At 36.0% G+C, this 19,538-nt stretch overlaps 1 protein-coding gene and 1 pseudogene across 1 annotated transcript; one reads left to right on the top strand and one right to left on the bottom strand.

Annotated features, from left to right (window-relative positions):
* Positions 1–7,264: 7,264 nt before the first annotated feature.
* LOC107895970 (major pollen allergen Bet v 1-F/I-like) lies at positions 7,265–7,973 on the bottom strand (annotated as a pseudogene).
* Positions 7,974–10,012: 2,039 nt separating this feature from the next.
* LOC107895969 (major pollen allergen Bet v 1-E) lies at positions 10,013–10,753 on the top strand. Its single transcript, XM_016821150.1, has 2 exons — positions 10,013–10,208; positions 10,301–10,753. Exons 1-2 carry the CDS (start codon positions 10,028–10,030, stop codon positions 10,597–10,599), a joined length of 480 nt encoding a protein of 159 aa, XP_016676639.1. The 5' UTR covers positions 10,013–10,027; the 3' UTR covers positions 10,600–10,753.
* The last annotated feature ends 8,785 nt before the right edge of the window (positions 10,754–19,538 follow it).

The following is a 19,538-nucleotide window of genomic DNA, read 5'->3' as shown; positions in this document are numbered from 1 at the left end:
GCATTCAAAATTTAACATTGTTACCTTCAAATGCCAAAATATATATTTTTCATCAAATACAAGTACCACATTAGACAAAAAAAAAAGAAGACAAGTAACGTGTTAAAAAATTTCAACTTAAGTCAAATATAAGTCCTTGGTAGAACATCAAAGATCCGTCTACCACAAAACATAAGTGCTTTTTAGTAAAAGTTTATTACAATAAACATCACAAACTAACTCCGTTTTCAAATTTTTAATTCTCCATTGTGACAGAAAACCGTTTTTAAACCATATTTTTTCCAACAACTAGGAGGTCGAGATCTTACCTTGACGATTTAGAGAAGGATGGGAAGGGAATAGATTCAATGAGTGGGGGAACTAGATCATTTGGTGTACCTCGTGAGGGTACTCCGATTAGGGGTACGGAGGAGAATTCCTTGAAAATAAATAAAAATATAGTGCTGCTAGAGTTGTGGTTTATGCCTATGCATTCTCTTTTCATTTCCAAATTGTTGCTAATTGAAAATAATGTTCCATTGATTAACAAGTGGTAGTCTTCAGCTTTTTTCGTGTCTTTTGTTCTTCTTCCTTGTACAGACCTCTTGTTTTCAAAATTTAGTTAATTGATAACCACCCAATTTTTGTGGATAGTTTGTGTGCAGACTCGCCTTTTGCAATGGTTGGTTTGAATGAATACCTGCCATTTTCAATAGATGGTTTGTAAGAATTGAAGCGGTGTTTTCCTTTAAAGTGTATAGGGGACGCTTCTAGAAGAGATAGAAGGGATGTAGAGGACATTAATTGTGCGAGATGACTATTTTGTCTTGGGAATAGATATCAATGACGGAACGATGCATGTTATGTCATAGTGGGGAAGGCGTCAATCGCTTATTGGGCTTTGTTGATAGGATGGTAATCCTTAGTAAACCTAACCAGATAATAGTCCTTGAAACCGCCACGCTCCGGAAAGTATTCAAGTACCTTCTTATGGGATGAAGAGGTGCAGGGTTACAAGGAGTTAAACTTGGACAATGGTTTTGAACAGGGGGAAGGTTCCAAGCCTTGGAATGAAAGCTTCCCCTATGATGTAAAGGACGTAATTGCCCAAATCTTCCGAGGGGACATTCCGGAGCCCTGGAATTTTTTGGAATTCAAAGAAATAATCTAAAGGAAGTGAATGGGAGATAGTAGAAGGGAGGGAAACGAAATATTTGCCCCCTACTCCCTCCGGATGGTATTCATTTCAGCAACATACATGGCTGGGATGATGCTGAAATTGACAAGGAGGGAGGGAAATGGAATATATGCACTTTGGATACCAAAGAGGGGCATGCAGTTGTCCAAATTATTATATTGGGAATTATCCATATTTATGGAAAATCAAAGATATGGGTATCAAATAATAGAAAGTCAAAGATATGGGTATCAAATATTGGAAAGTCAAAGATATGTGTATCAAATATTGGAAAGTCAAAGATATGGGTATCGAGATATTGGCATAATAAAATCTGAATATTTGCAATATATGGTCCCTAATTGTAAAGTGACTTTGCAAGTTGATCCCTGAACCTCAACTATAAATAGGCATAACCATCTCTCATTCTGTATCTCAAACTTGCCATTCTCTACTTAAGGCATTGTTTTCTCCCTCTCTCTTTGTAAATTCTCACTTGTATTTTGGAGTGAAATATATTTGGTAGTGCCCGAGGACGTAGGCAAAATTTGCTGAACCTCGTTAAATTCTTGTGTTCTTTATTGTATTATTCTGCATGAATTGTGTGTGTGATTGTAGTGATTTATTGTGCTATTAAATTACGATTGAGGGATATTCTGGCTAGGAAAGACCTGGTACTTAAGCGATCCTTGCGATCCACCTCTCTTTCCTGGGAATTGAACTTAGTGTGATTTTTAGTACAATAATTTTACTCTTTTACACGCTTCCGCACAACAATTGGTATCAGAGCTAGATTCGTACTTGGGGAATACGATCGTTCACGGCACTGTTCACGTACTGTAGTTGGGATTGAGGAGAAAAAAATGGAAAAGTCATCGTCAAAGACTACTGTGACCAATGCGAAATTTGAAGTAGAGAAATTTGATGGTACCAATAATTTTGGTATGTGGCAATGTGAGGTCCTGGATGTTTTATGTCAGCAAGAGCTGGATGTAGCCCTTGAAGAAAAACCTGACAAGATGGATGACAAGGAGTGGGCCAAGATCAATAGACAGGCATGTGGAACAATTCGCCTATGTTTGGCCAAAGAGCAGAAGTACTCTGTCATGAGGGAGACATCAGCGAAGAAGTTGTGGGATACTCTGGAAGAAAAGTTTGTAACAAAAAGTCTTGAAAATAGGCTTTATATGAAAAAGAAACTTTATCGATTCACGTATGCACCCGGTATGTCGATGAATGACCATGTGAACTCATTCAATAAAATTTTAGCAGACTTGCTAAATTTGGATGAGAAATTTGAAGATGAAGACAAGGCATTACTGTTGTTGAATTCTCTTCCTGATGAATATGATCATCTTACCACCACATTGCTTCATGGGAAGGATACAATCACATTTGATGCAGTCTGTAGTGCGTTGTATAGATCTGAGACTCGAAAGAAAGATAAAAAAGATCACAGAGATACAACTACAGAAGTCTTAACAGTAAGAAGTCGTTCGCGCAGCAACAAATCTGGTAGAAGGAGTAAGTCCAAAGGGAGACCTGCCAAAGATGAATGTGCTTTTTGTCGTGAGAAAGGGCATTGGAAAAAGAATTGTCCTAAGTTACAAAAGGGTAAAGCTATTTCTGATGCATGTGTAGCAGAGCATGATGAGGAGTCAGACTTTAGCTTGGTTGGCATGGCAATGGCATGTCATACAGATGAGTGGATTTTGGATTCGGGATGTACTTACCATATGTGTCCTAATAAGGACTGGTTTTCTAGTCTTAAAGAACTAGAAGGTGGAGTTGTTTTTATGGGCAATGATAGCGCTTGTAAGACAATGGGAGTAGGTACAATCCAATTGAAAAATCACGACGGCTCAATTCAAGTCTTGACAGATGTTCGCTACATACCTAGCTTGAAGAAAAATCTTATCTCATTAGGGGTCCTAGAATCTAAAGGGCTCACAATCACTTTGAGAGATGGATTACTAAAGGTAGTAGCTGGGGTATTGACGGTGATGAAAGGCACAAGAAGGAATAATCTGTACTATTTAAATGGAAGTACAGTTATTGGATCAACATCAACAGCTTTTACGAAAGATGCAGATTCAGAGGCTACCAGGTTATGGCATATGCGATTGGGACATGCTGGTGAAAAAGCTTTGCAGAGTTTGGCGAAGCAAGGCTTGTTGAAAGGTGCAAATTCTTGCAAATTGGAATTCTGTGAACATTGTGTTCTGGGCAAGCAGACGAGGATAAAATTTGGTTCAGCAATTCACAATACAAAAGAAATTCTGGACTACGTTCACAGTGATGTGTGGGGACCTACTAAAGTGGCTTCTTTGGGAGGTATGCACTATTTTGTTACTTTTGTTGATGATTATTCAAGAAAAGTATGGGTGTATCTAATGAAAAGGAAAAATGAAGTTTTGGATGTATTTCTGAAATGGAAGAAGATGGTGGAGACCCAGGCTGGTCGAAAAGTCAAACGACTTCGATCAGACAATGGTATTGAGTACAAGAATGATCCATTTCTACAAGTATGTCATGATGAAGGTATTGTACGACACTTCACTATTCGAGATACACCACAACAGAATGGGGTGGCAGAACGTATGAATCGGACTATACTGGAGAAAGTTCGATGTATGTTGTCCAATGCTGGATTGGGCAAAGAATTTTGGGCTGAGGCAGTTACATATGCGTGCCATCTAATTAATCGGTTGCCATCAACTGCAATAAATGGAAAAACTCCTATGGAGAGGTGGGCTGGTAAACCTGCTATTGATTATGATTCTTTACATATTTTTGGTTCCACTGCATATTATCATGTAAAAGAATCTAAGTTAGACCCAAGAGCAAAGAAAGCATTATTCATGGGTATAACTGGTGGAGTAAAAGGATACCGTCTCTGGTGTCCTGATACAAGGAAAATAATTTTCAGTAGAGATGTGACTTTTGATGAATCAACCATGATGAAGAACAATGATTCACAAAAGGATAACACAACCAGTGGCACTTTGCAGCAGGTGGAGCTTGAAAAGGTTAATGATGATCCAGCTAATATTGAAGGAACAAATGATGAAGAAGTTTCGACCCAAGAACTTCTACAACAACATGATTCAATTGCATATAGAAGGCCAAGAAGAGAGATTCGTATGCCTGCTCGCTTTGATGATATGGTGGCCTATCCACTTCAAATTGCAGATGATGATGTTCCTTCTACTTACACAGAAGCAAGAGGTAACCCTGATAGTGTAAAGTGGAAGCAAGCTATGAATGAAGAAATGCAGTCTCTTCATAAAAATAGGACTTGGGAGTTGGTGACACTACCTAAAGGAAAGAAGGCAATTGGATGCAAATAGGTATATGCAAAGAAGGAAGGATTTCCTGATAAAAATGAAGTTCGATACAAGGCTAGATTGGTAGCAAAGGGTAACGCTCAGAAAGAAGGAATAGACTACAATGAAGTATTTTCTCCAGTTGTGAAGCATTCGTCTATTCGGATTTTGCTAGCCTTGGTTGCGCAATATGATCTTGAACTAGTTCAGCTCGATGTGAAGACCGCATTTTTACACGGTGATTTGGAAGAGGAAATCTATATGACTCAGCCAGATGGATTCAAGGTTGCTGATAAAGAAAATTGGGTTTGCAAACTGACAAAGTCGCTTTATGGATTGAAACAATCTCCAAGGCAGTGGTACAAGCGATTTGATCAGTTCATGAAAGGGCAAAGGTATACAAGAAGTAAATTTGATCATTGCGTGTATTTTCAAAAGCTACAAGAAGGATTTTTCGTATACTTGCTCTTATATGTTGATGATATGTTGATAGCATCTAAGAGTAAAGTTGAAATTGAGAGATTGAAGACTCAACTCAACCTTGAGTTTGAGATGAAAGATCTAGGTGAAGCTAAGAAGATCCTTGGCATGGAAATATGTAGGGATAGAGATCATGGCAGAGTTAGTTTATCTCAGAAGCAATATTTAAAGAAGATACTACAGAAGTTTGGCATGAACGAGCAGACTAAAGCTGTAAGTACCCCGTTGGCTTCTCATTTCAAGCTTTCTGCACAACTATCTCCTTCGACAAATACGGAACAAGAATACATGTTACAAGTTCCGTATTCTAATGCAGTAGGTAGCTTGATGTATGCAATGGTGTGTACAAGACCCGACATTTCACAGGCAGTTAGTATAGTGAGCAGGTATATGCATAATCCTGGAAAAGGACATTGGTAAGCTGTGAAATGGATTCTACGGTATATTCATAAGACCATGGATATTAGATTACTGTTCAAGCAGGATACTACACTTGGTAAAGGTGTTGTTGGGTACGTTGATTCTGATTATGCCGGTGATTTGGACAAACGAAGATCAACCACTGGTTATGTGTTTACTCTTGCTGGAGGACCAATAAGTTGGAAGTCTACACTGCAGTCTACAGTTGCGTTGTCAACCACAGAAGCTGAATACATGGCTGTAACAGAGGCTGTAAAGGAAGCTATTTGGTTACAAGGTATGGTTAAAACCTTGGGATTGGTCCAGGAGCATATTAATGTGTATTGTGATAGTCAAAGTGCTATTCATTTAGCAAAGAATCAAGTCTATCATGCACGTACAAAGCATATCGATGTACGTTTCCACTTTGTGCGGGAAATTATTGATGAGGGGAAAATTCACCTTCAGAAGATTAAGACTGCAGATAATCCCGCAGATATGATGACCAAGGTGGTAACAACAATCAAGTTCGAACATTGTTTGAACTTGATCAATATTCTGCATGTTTAACAGTTGAAGAAGGCACTATCAAGTGTTGTTGACAAAGGCAGAGAGAATTGTGTGAAGATAAGATTACTCGAATCAAATCTTCAAGGTGGAGATTATTGGGAATTATCCATATTTATGGAAAATCAAAGATATGGGTATCAAATAATAGAAAGTCAAAGATATGGGTATCAAATATTGGAAAGTCAAAGATATGGGTATCAAATATTGGAAAGTCAAAGATATGGGTATCGAGATATTGGCATAATAAAATCTGAATATTTGCAATATATGGTCCCTAATTGTAAAGTGACTTTGCAAGTTGATCCCTGAACCTCAACTATAAATAGGCATAACCATCTCTCATTCTTTATCTCAAACTTGCCATTCTCTACTTAAGGCATTGTTTTCTCTCTCTCTCTTTGTAAATTCTCACTTGTATTTTAGAGTGAAATATATTTGGTAGTGCCCGAGGACGTAGGCAAAATTTGCTGAACCTCGTTAAATTCTTGTGTTCTTTATTGTATTATTCTGCATGAATTGTGTGTGTGATTGCAGTGATTTATTGTGCTATTAAATTACGATTGAGGGATATTCTGGCTAGGAAAGACCTGGTACTTAAGCGATCCTTGCGATCCACCTCTCTTTCCTGGGAATTGAACTTAGTGTGATTTTTTAGTACAATAATTTTACTCTTTTACACGCTTCCGCACAACATATTAGCTAGCTAGAATCAAAGCCAAATTTTTATCAAATATTTATCTTTATTTCTTATCTTGGGTTCTTATGTTTTACTAGTTTCTTTTATCTTAACTTATTTAAAAAAATACATATAAAAAACCGCCAACTTTCAAAATAGTAAATTCCTTATTTAGCTTGTTGATAATTAGCTTCCTATTATTAGTCATGTTCGACTATATTTAATGGGAGAGAAATGACAGGAAGTATAAAACTAGAGTGACATCCCATAAAATGATTTTCAATTGACAGTTGCAATTTGTGTCTTCGATTTGTAATGTAAATATTATACATAGTGTCGTAAGTAATTCTCTTTGTAGATTGTAGCTATAAGTAAAAGTTGAAAACATATGGCTACATCATGATTGCAGTGTTACAATTTTTATTCTTTCTATTCGATTTTAAATACTAATTCAATTACCAAAAAAAAAAAGCCTTGAGATTTCGTTAACACAACGGATGTATGAAAGAAAATTTGTAGAATGTTCGCAAAATATATACCGGCTAAAACCCAGTTATTTTTGCAAGTTTATATGTTAATTTTATTTCATTATATATATATATATAAATAATACAACGTACTCAAACTCTTTGAGTATAATAAACATAAAGATGATCAAATCCTGACGACCACCACTCTTATTAATATAACAATGGAAAGACAAATTAATATTTTAGTTGCAAGCATCGGGATTTGCCAAGAGGAAAGCTTCAATGGCCTTGTAAACTACCTCACTCCTTTGAATGAGAGCCTTGATTTCATCTTCGGTGATTACATAATCGCCAACGGTGTAAAATTTGATCGAGCTCTTGCAAACACTTCTTCCGCTTGCAGCAGCCACAAATTGGTTCTCATACTGATTTTCTCAAGCTTGTCCCCCAAAGGGCCGCCTTCAATCAAGCTGTAACTGTATGACAAATTGTTTTCATCATGTCCTCCAATCATGTGCTTCATATATTGGAATGGAAGACCTAAGGAAATAAAATACTTATTATCCGACATACTCATGTCAAACAGATACCAAAAGAAGAAAAGAGCTAAAAGAAAGTGAAAATTAAAGAAGTAACTAACCTTCAACAAAGTTGATCTTTACAATACTTCCGGGCTTACCATCACCTTCGAGCTCAACACTTAATTGCATGAGGGGCAGCATTGGGGTAAACCTTGGCACCTTCAAGAACAAAGGCCTTGAAAAGCCTGGTTGGGGCGACTGGGGAGGTTACCTCAAACTCATAAGTGACAACACCCATTAAAGCTATTTGGAGTTTTGTAGTCTTGTCTTTGAGCTGAAAGAAAAGAAGAAGAAATGAATGGATGAGTGAGTGAGTGAGCGAGTGTTTCGATGTGTGGGAAGCTAGAAAACTATGATAGTATTTATAGACTGAAATTGAAACTTAAGAACTTGATTATTTTCAATTTTTAATTGGATTTATATCCAATAATGTTATTAATTTTTATTAGTAAAAAAAAGCATCCCAGATATGTCTAGGTAATTGCCAATTGATGACTTCATATATAGAGAGAGAGAGAGGAAAATGCTTATATAAATATTAGTCTGTTATAGGAATAGATGAAAAGAAGTTGAGGTCAAAAAAATCAACTGATCCAAAATGCTCAACATGAAGCACCGACTAGTCCTATGATTCTATGCATATTTAATATTAATAATTTAATTCATTTAAAATAATATTGAGAAATAATGTTTCAAATTCACTACCGTCAAAAACAATTCAATATATAATAGACTGTTATTTACTATTATTCCTTTTCTAGAATGAGACTCGAGGTATCATAAGAGACAAATTTTTTGAATTAAAGAAAAGTATATATTTCAACAAACTTGATATTATATTATATTCAATTAAAAACCTTTTCTAGATAAGTTTAAGTCTTCCTAAGGCTGTTCAGAGGGTGCTCCCTTACATATATAAGTTTATATTTTGAAATTTGAATCTCCACATGCAAATGCACTTCAACTAAAAAGTTTATATTTTCAAACTCTAAAACTCGAATTAAAATATAAAAAATTAACACTGTTCTCTTTAAGTGGCAAAATATATACTTTTTGTAAAAAATAAGTACCATTAGACAAAAAAAAAAGCACAAATATCACATTAGAAAAAAGTATCAAAAGTTATGCTTTAAGTTAGAGGTGAGCATTTGATTGAACCGAGTCGAGTGAAAATTTTCCATTTAATCGAGATGACAACTCCTATTTTATCATCCTAATTCGATTTAAATTTTTTTTGAATAGGATCGAGTAAAAGGAGATTCGAGTTGAATCGAATTGAGTAAAATTTTTCGTGTTAAATTAAAAAAATTAAACATGTCAAATTAAAATCTTATTACAGTATAATTAATTCCATGTTGAAGCACATAAATTTGAAACCAGATACTTTAGTATGATAAACTTCAATCATTTAATTAACTTATAATTTAGGTCCTAATATTATTATATTAGAAAATGTTTAAATTTTTAACTTTCTTTATATATTCTCTAAATTTTTTTTAAAAATATTATAATTTTTTAAAAAATATAAATTTTGGCACTTTTATACATATTTTGAATTTTTTTTTGTAATTTTTGTTGAGAGAGAGATCAATTTGTTTGTTTTCAAAATTGACAGGGACCAAAGGGGCATTTACACCATTATGTTATTCGAGTTATTCGAATTGTAAAATTCAATTTGATTCGAACTCGAATTACCTACTTGAGTCGACTCGAATAACTCGATTCGATTAACTCAAAATACGATTTTCTTTTTGATTTTTTCGAATCGAATCAAGTTTTGTTCACCCCTACTTTAAGTCCCTAATCCTAAGCGTCCAAATTTTACATATTAATTACCAAAAGGAGTTGAAATGAAAAAATTCATTTATTTCTTTTCTACAAGTTTTCTTGTCATTCTGACAAAGGATTAATTCATCAGCAAAATGAACAATAGTGCAAATTTAATTTCAGGTTAATTCGATTCCACCAGAATTTCTATTTATCGATTTAAATTTAATTCTAAAATATATAATTACTAATAAAATATTTTTAAATTTATTTAAAATTAAATGAATATCTAATATATGTTATCATTATATATTTCTTTTTTAAAAAAAATACATTTTGAAGAGATATAAAGCAAATAAATAGGAGATCACAAACTGATAAAATATTTAGTCACCAATTTGCGATTTAATAAGTTCTGGCTGCCTCATTTGACTATTACCAATTCAATGAATATTAATAACAATGTTGGATATAAATCCAATTAAAAGATGAGAATAAATATTAGTCTATAAATAGCATCTTGGTTCTCAATCATCTCACACCTCAAACTCTCACTCAATCATCCATTTATTCTTTTCTTTCAACTCAAAGTCCCAAGAATCATGGGTGTTGTCTCTTATAACTATGAGTCTACCTCCCCAGTCGCTCCCGCTAGGCTTTTCAAGGCCTTCGTTCTTGAAGCTGACAAGGTCTGGCCCATAGCTGCCCCTCATGCAATCAAGAGTATTGAGGTTGAAGCTAATCCTGGCCCTGGAAGTATCGTAAAGATCAACTTTGTTGAAGGTTAGTTCTTTCATTTTTTTTCACTTTCTATGGTCTCTTTGAAATGCGGTCAAACACGAGTATGTCGGATAACAAGTATTTTATTTGTTTAGGCCTTCCATTCCAATATATGAAGCACCAGATTGGAGGACATGATGAAAACAAATTTTCATACAGTTACAGTTTGATTGAAGGTGGGCCATTGGGGGACAAGCTTGAGAAAATCAACTACGAGAATAAGTTTGAGGCAGCTGTAGGTGGAGGAACTGTTTGCAAGAGCTCGATGAAATTTTACACTGTTGGTGACTATGTAATCACTGAAGATGAAATCAAGGCTCTCATTAAAGGGAGTGAGGGAGTTTACAAAGCCATTGAAGCTTACCTCTTAGCTAATCCCGATGCTTGCAACTAAGATATAGGTTGCTTTGAATTTTCATGCTTCCTTTAAAGACGGGTCGGATTTTAATGTTGTGCTTTTGATATTTTCTTTTTCATCTTAAAACCTAAACTGTCATCTGATTGTTTCAATAAGAGTGGTTTTGCTCATTGAGCTTTGATCTTCTTAAGTCATTTTCATTACAGTCAAAGAATTTGAGTTGTATTGTAGCACCCTCACCCGACCCAATCACCAGATCCGGGTGCGGGCATCACAACAGAACCGTATTAATGTTTATACTATGATCTTACTATTTCAAAATCAAACTTTGTTACCTATTAATAAATTAAGTTACATCATATACATAAATTTCTAAATAAAGTTTGTTGTCTCTACTCCACTCTTAAGGAACTACATAATTACAATATATTCACCGCCATGGCAGACTTCCTAAGGGTGCTCCCTTCCTATGTGCTTGACTCTACTTAAATGAATTTTCGATTCCAAATGATCTGGCTTGATCCCTCCTCGAGTCTCTTATTATGTATATCTTGCAATAGCAAAACAACCGTCATAAGTTCAAATGAACTTAGTGAATTTCATCATTACACGAGATGTACCTCGCCTTGTCAGGATTCAATTAAATAAAAATACTTCCTTAATGGTTTCCCCTTAAAGTGGAATAGTCCTAATAGACATTTTGTCATTTGATGTATCCTTCTTTGTTGATAGGTTCTAACTCACCTCTCGTTTCTTTATGAACTAACTGGAATATGTATGACAAACCACTAGCTGTTAGGGTTTCTCAAAAATGCCCATGACGTTTCGTAATGGAGGATCCTTATCTATGATCCTTGGTTATACCAACTTTAGTTCGCCTTTACACCAAGCACCTAGTGCATCAACTCTCGACAACAGCTCCAAAAAATTAACTGGCTGTAAATGTCACAGCAATAATGTGCAAGCATACACTGTCGATGCAAGAATAGTAGACAGATGTGGATAGTTGTCTTTTGTCTATTAATGTCAGTGCAAAAACTAGATAGTAACAAGATAAATTGTGAGGATAGTTGTTGAAGCAATAACTCAAAAACAATAAGATAAAAGTATGCTATGGATAAACTGGGATCCCCAACTTGAATCTTCAGAAGTATACTAAATACTTACAAGGTATAAAAGATAGGTGATTGTAAACACAATAAAATTTAATCTATATCTTACCAAATGCCACTATTTTATTTAATCTGGGACTTAACCATGGACATTAACCTCACCTTCCGATGATGGCAATATGACACTATTAAGAACAAGTGGACTAAATTCCTTTTGTCCTTACTCAACTTCCACTGAAATACTTATTAGCTTTAACTGCCACTGCACCTTCCAGTCTTAGTGATTGGAATAACACTTCCGTGTTTAGAACATTCAAACCACCAAGATTAAACAATAAAAATAAGATTTAATAAGATAAAATTTAACAAAGCATTCATTGTACTTCTATATAGTAGAAAACATAGAGTAATCACCAGCGTTTTCAAAGAAATGAGAAAAAACCGAATGGAGAATACTATTCCAAGGCTACTCGACTGAATCTCTCCATTTCCCATTGTCCTGCACTTAGATCTCCTTGTCAAGAGTGGATCTGCATCAGTCTTCACGTTGGCTCACGCAAAGGAGGCTCAAGTTTCCATGGCCTCAAGCTTCAAAATAAGGTAAGAGAATGGTGCTCCAGTAAAAAATCCTCCCCTCATTCTTCTTACGTTATCCTTTTATGTTTTCCTCAACAGTACAAGTGTCCTTCCCACAGGATTCTTCTATCCTTGTTCATACAGGGTAGTTACACTGGACTGGACAGCTAACGCTATGTTGGCTCTTATTAGACAGCTGTCAACTGCGGTGACAATTCTAGACACAATCTGGAATTAACTCATGCTGTAACATTAATGCAATAAGATAACATAGTTAAGGATAAAATAGGCTAGGATTCACTGAGTTATAAAATGCAATTTACAAAGCTGAACATGTTAAAATGTATGCTAAGGGTAACTAAATGGGAACAAATTAACCAATAAGTAGGGATAAAACATATGTTATTTCTAGTACAATCACCGCCAATATGCTTTACTAGCTTTTACAACTGCTTTTGTAGTAGTCTTTTCCCTCTTTATATTTTCCCTTCTATTGGCGGATTCCTTCGACCGATGGTTATCTAATGCATGCCCATACACCCATTTTCCTTAATGCGGGTTGTCCCATGATTTCTCTTTTTATTTTTCACCCATTTATCGCCCCAGTGGACTTTCTATGCTGCCATAGTCTATCCATGGTCTTACAAAGTATACCCCTTCCAAGTTTAAGGTCTTGGTGGACTCCATTAGTTTCCATAGTCTAACTATGGTCCTTCATATCTATAACCTCCCAAATCATGCCTAGACATTATGGCTAGATTGAGAAGGCTACATTAGCCACCGAAATGGCTAAGCTAACTTATGTTACTATTTAAGACTTTAAATAAATTCATTTTTGAGAAAATCGTAGTTGTACTTTGAGTTAGCTTAAAAGCATCCATTCATTAGGTCGTGTATGCTTAGGATTCATTTTATTGTTGATAGTGTTGTTTTAGAAAAACCATTTGCTTGTCGCTCTTCTTTAAGAAAAAAAAAACTCAAAGTTAAACTGCAGCGGAAAAACCATTTTTCAAGTTATTTTAGAAAATTAGTTGCCTTATCAATTTGATTTCCACAAATAGTTCCTTTGCAATGTAGTGGAAGCTAGGGAACAGTGAACAGTATCAAATTTTACTTAATCCTAATATCATGCATTATCCGGTTATTATGGTTGAGTAATCCATGCATGCAAAAATCACCAAAAGAAAAGTTACCAAGCCACAGACCAAAAATAATTAAAAATTATAAGCCAAAACCAATAGACTTAATAATACTTAATTAAAAATAATAATAATCCGAGGTCCAAGTTGATTCTTCGAATGCCGAGTCCAGTCCTAATTTTGAGGTTTACCTGAAAAGTTAAACACTATTAGGGGTGAGCTTATGAAAAGCTCAGTGTGAGTCGAATAATTATTTCAACGAGCAAAAACATCAAATACAGTGAAACATATTAGCATCAACAGAAGAAAACAAAACCATCATAAGAATTTCATGTCATTACATAGTCATTATCAAATTGATGTCAAACAGTTTATGAGCATAGGCCATCATTTATTCGAGTAACAATCATTAATTTCAATACCATTTAATACAACAAAGTACAATGCGTAGCATAAATCAATAACATTTGAATATGTCATGCACATGATGCAATGCAAAAAGGTTCCTACCCATACCATCTGCTACACACCACGAGTTCCCCAAAACCCGTCTGCCAAACTCCAAAACATTATGAGCATAGTTCGATGTGGTAAAACCACCAAATAATCAATAATGCAAAAAATCTGCCAGATATCAAATAGTGCGATACAATCGCCAATAACATATAATATGCGATAAAATAGCCAATCCCCCTTATACTCCAGGTGCAGCGCACTGACTATGAATAATGTTGACTTAATATGCTGCTGGTACTCCACGGGACTCCTCCATCAACCACAAAATCCTAACCCAATGCATATGCAATATGTCACACAATTTAAGACATAATCATATTTTAATACTTTTCACATTCATTTGACATGCTCAGCATGTCCTCTATAATCACATACTTTCAGTAAATAGAAACAGTGCTCCAATCTTTCAAATTACCATTGTATAGGTATCAATCAATATCGTTCAATTTCACATACTTTGTAAATTTTCATTGTGCATAAATAACACCCTTTTCAATACACAATATAACAAATATCTCATGTGTTTAAATCATACATAATTTTAACATCTCAACACATTATATCATTCAGTCAAATATTCTCATATCTCATAACTCAAATATGCAATTACGAACTCAATCAAACATTCATACTATCAAACTAGCAATTTTGTCAACTTGTCAGTCTTTTAAGGCTCGAAACATACCTCAATAATTTGGCTATTAAGCAAATCCAATTGTAGCGACGTAAAAAATTTGCTTTTTGATCACTAATGGAGGTGACTTACTGGAAATTTGAAAACAGACTTTCGGTTTTATTAAAAAAGGGAAGTCGCCACCTATCTTTTCTAGATGTGATCGGACACCTAATAAATCTTCTTTTTAGAAAAAAAGAATTATTTTTTGGGTAAAAAGAAGGTCGGGTTTAGGTTTACGTTAAAATTCAGAGAAAAATAGGGTTCGGGAGTCGGTTACGCACAAGGAAGGTATTAGCACCCCCGTGACCGGTACAGCGGCGGAGCAGGATTTTGGCAGAGGGGTAGGTGGCCGAAGGTCAAGGGGTGGTTGAGGGTTAGTTTTAGGGTTTCTCTTTTTTCTTTTCTTTTTCTGATTTGGGCTTATAGTTTATAGTTGGGCTAGGGGTTTTGGGTTTAGGTTGGTTTAGGCTTTAGTGGGCCATTCGGGTTTGGGTAAAATTTTGGGTTTAATTTGTTGGGTTTTAGTTGTAAACGGGTTTAATGTAATTGGACTCTTGAATCTTAAAAATAATCAGGCCAAAATTGGCCTATAACAGCTGCCCCTCTTTGTTCATTATCGTGTAACGAGAATAAAGCAAAGACATAAAGGAAGACCAATTTTGCCTGGTCTTACCGGGTCTTGACTTCTTTGGTGCCCTTCTTTTCTTCAGGTAACCTCATTCTAGTCCACCGCATCTTGTAGCTTTGGTTCAATCCACTGCATCTTCAAAGATATGCCTTGTAGCTTCAATCTTCTCCAGTGTAACTTAAAGGATATGATATTTGTTGCTTCGATCTACTTTACTGTAACTTCAGAAAGATAAGTTCTACAGCTTCAATTTGCTCTTCTATCGCTTCAGTGAGATAAGGTTTTGGTCTTCTTTTCTGCCCCTTTTAGAAGGGAAAGATCTGATATCCTCGATTAGCTCCACTGCAACTTCAGGGAGACAAAATATGGTGTCTTCAATCAGCTTTAATCTTTATTCTTTACTCAGTATATGATCCTGAGCTCAACTCATTTCTCGCAATATGAATTGAATCTTTAAAAACAGACATTAAAAATATGAATTGAAAATAGCTCAGCACGTGAGCCAAGACTCAACTCACCTCTCACAATATGAGTTGATTTTTGAAAAATATAAATTGAAAAAACAGAAATTGAAAATACCTCAGCGTGTCCTGAGGCTCAACTCACCTCTCGCAATATGAGTTGATTTTTTTGAAAGACCAAAATTGAAAATACCTCAACGTGTCTTAAGGCTCAACTCATTTCTCGCAATATGAGTTGAATTTTGAAAACAGAAATAAAAACATCAAAATACCAAAACATGTCATCTAGTGGAACTCAGATGTCTTTTCCTTTGATTCAGTACAGCTATCATCACATCCTCTTGCTTTACTGAAGTACCTGTATATGTCATACATGATGTTATAATGATGTGCACATGTTTGTCTTAAATGCCTTTATGCCTACATAATTATGCTATGCGCCTTAGGCATGTTTGTCGTATGTCTTTTTTCGTCACGATTTTTGTGAGGATCTACATTCATTACTTCGGCTCTTGACTTTCTCTTTATGCTCTGTACCCATCCTCGAGCTTCACGAACAATCTGCATTTCTCAAATATCACTCTTTGCCCTTGGTTGAACTTTGTCCTTGCTTTGTGGCTCTTGTATTTATCGAATTCTTATCCGGGTAATGCTTAACATTTCTTTTGGTTAGAGTGTGTCATTTCACTATTTATCATGTAAATAAACCACATAATGAGATGTATGAAAATAGTTAGGTAGGGACAAAGAAATACCTCACATTTATTTATTTCAAAAGTAACAAACTAAGAAAGTTGACCAAGAAGAGTTTAAAGCGTCATGAAAAAAAGGGGATTATATTTAATGGATACAAATGCTCAGATTTTCAACGTATGAACTCTTCCATGTTTCTTAATCAAGAATCTTTCCAAGCATGGCTTCTTGCGTAGAAGATCTCGAGCTTTTAGAAATGCTTCAAATTCTATAGCCTTGTCATTTGATCCACCGTTCAAATCGCCTTGCTCTTTAAGCCCAAGTTACTTCATTAGGACGCCCTCTCAGGTTTTCATCCTAAACTTTTGTGTAATCAAGACGCCCTTTTCGGGTTTTCACCTTGATCCCTTTTTTTTAAGATGCCCTTTTCGGGTTTTCATCTTGATTTTATTTTTTTAAGCATAATATTTCTTCACAACATATGAGTTCACTGGATTCGGTAACTCCTTCCCATCCATCTCGGTGAGAATCAAAGCTCCACCTGAGAAAGCCTTCTTTACGACGTATGGTCCTTCCCAATTTGGTGCTCATTTTCCTTGTAAGTCTTTTTGTATTGGGAGAATCTTTCTCAGCACGAGTTCTCCTTCGTGGAATTCTCTTGGTCGTACCTTCTTGTCATGAGCCGCGATCATTCTCTTTTGGTACATCTGTCCGTGACAAATTACCTTTAAACGTTTTTCTTCGATGAGGTTTAACTGGTCATATTGAGCTCGAACCCATTTTGCTTCCTCTAACTTCAACTCCATTAAGACTCGTAGAGAAGTGATCTCAACTTTGATAGGTAACACAGCTTCCATTCCATAGACCAGAAAGGAAGGAGTTGCTCCTGTAGATGTCCGTACAGATGTGCGATATGCATACAAAGCAAATGGTAGCTTCTCGTGCCAGTCTTTATATGTCTCGGTCATTTTCCCAATAATCTTCTTAATATTCTTGTTGGCCGCTTCAACAGCTCTGTTTATTTTCGGGCGATAGGGTGATGAGTTTTGATGCTTTATTTGAAATTACTCACACATTTCTTTCATCATCTTGTTGTTTAGATTCAAGGCGTTATCTGAAATGATTCTTTCAGGCAAACCATATCGACAAATGATTTCCTTTTTCAAAAACCTGCAAACTGTAGTCTTCGTCACATTGGCAAACGAAGTGGCTTCTATCCATTTTGTGAAGTAATCAATAACCAAAAAACTGAACCGGTGTCCATTAAAAGCTTTTAGGGAAATTGGCCCTATAACATCCATGCCCCACATAGAAAATGGCCACGGAGAAGTCATGACATGAAGGGGCGAAGGGGCTGCATGAATTTTATCGCCGTAAATTTGGAATTTGTGGCATTTTCTTGCAAAACTAATGCAGTTGCTTTCCATCGTCAACCAGTAGTAACCAAGTCTCATAATCTTCCTGGCCATAGTAAAACCATTGGCATGTGTCCCACAGATTCCCTCATGGACATCTTCAAGTATTTTTCTAGCTTCAACAGCATCTACGCATCTCAAGAGCACTTGATCTTTTCCTCTTTTGTACAGAATGCCCCCATCGAAAACAAATCCTACTGCCATTCTTCGTATTGTTATTTTATCGTTCTCGTTTGCTTTTTCGGGATACTTTTGGTTCTTGACATATTCTAATATATCATGGAACCATGACCGTCCGTCTGGCTCTTTTTCAATGCTGAAACAATGTGCAGGGACTTTATATATGCTCATTTGAAGAGACATTATTTCTGTTTCTCTGTTTGTTTTAAACATTGAAGCCAAAGTGGCCAGGGCATCAGACAATTGGTTTTCTTCTCGTAGGGAGTAATTAAAAGTTATTTCTTTGAATTCTTTGATCAGTCCTGCCACTAGATCGCTGTATTTGACTAATTTCGAATCCCTCACTTCCCAATATCCACGGATTTGGTATATCACCAGCGCTGAGTCTCCGTATACCTCTAAAGTTTTGATGTTTCGTTCAATTGTGGCACAAAGTCCCATGATACAGGCCTCATATTCTGCTATATTATTAGTACAGAAGAAGTTTAATCTGGCAGTGAATGGATAATGGTTCCCCTCTGGCGATACTAAGACTGCTCCAATCCCATACCCCAATGCGTTTGATGCACCATCAAAGCTCATCTTTCATGACTTTTCTTTTGATCACTCGCCCTCTTTTTCTGTAATGCACATCAAGTCTTCATCTGGGAAATCAAATCTCAATGGCTCGTATTCATCCGTTGTTTGAATTGCTAAGAAGTCAGCTATTGTGCTTCCTTTTATCGACTTTTGACTCACATAGATGATGTCGTACTCCGATAGTAAGATCTGCCATCGTGCCATTCTTCCTGAGAGTGCAGGTGATTCCATCATGTACTTTATTGGGTCCAGCTTTGAAATTAACCATGTCGTATGATACAACATATATTGCCTGAGCCTCCGAACTACCCAAACCAAAGCGCAACAGAACTTTTCAATTGATGAGTACTTTGCCTCATACTCTGTGAACTTTTTGCTGAGATAGTAAATCACCTTTTCTCTTTTCCCTGACTCATCATGTTGCCCCAGTACGCAACCCATCAAATTCTCGAACACAGTCAGATACAATATTAACGGTCTTCTTGGAGTTGACGGTACTAGCACCGGCGGACTAGACAGATACCAGTTTATCTTGTCAAAAGCCACTTGGCACTCTTCGTTCCATTCTCCCGGATTATGTTTTCGAAGGAGTCGAAAAATTGGGTCACACTGGTTGGTCAGTTGAGCGATGAATTGAGCGATGTAGTTTAACCTCCCTAAAAATCCCCTGACTTCCTTTTGCATGCGCGGAGGTGGTAACTCTTGAATGGATTTTATTTTATCTGGATCAACCTCGATACCTCTTTTATTGACAATGAAGCCTAGTAACTTTCTCGAGGTAGCCCTAAACGTACATTTGGCTGGATTAAGCTTTAGCTGGAACTTTCTCAGTCTTTCGAACAGCTTCTTGAGGTTCCCAACATGCTCTCTTTCCCCCTTGTATTTGGCGATCATATCATCGACGTAGACTTCTATTTCTTTGTACATCATGTCATGAAACAACATCACCATGACCCTCTGATATGTTGCCCCAGCATTCTTTAATCTGAATGGCATCACC

This window comes from Gossypium hirsutum, chromosome A10, assembly GCF_007990345.1.
Source record: "Gossypium hirsutum isolate 1008001.06 chromosome A10, Gossypium_hirsutum_v2.1, whole genome shotgun sequence".
NCBI lineage: Eukaryota > Viridiplantae > Streptophyta > Magnoliopsida > Malvales > Malvaceae > Gossypium > Gossypium hirsutum.
Note: the sequence above shows the minus strand (reverse complement) of the source record. Positions and strands in the feature narration are given on the sequence as shown.

What these genes read in the sequence shown, in the direction of transcription:
- LOC107895969 (XM_016821150.1), top strand. Translation starts at nt 10,028, where the DNA reads ATGGGTGTTGTCTCTTATAACTATGAGTCTACCTCCCCAGTCGCTCCC. An exon ending in AAAGATCAACTTTGTTGAAG is followed by an intron (nt 10,209 to 10,300) that starts GTTAGTTCTTTC and finishes TTATTTGTTTAG; the next exon opens with GCCTTCCATTCCAATATATG.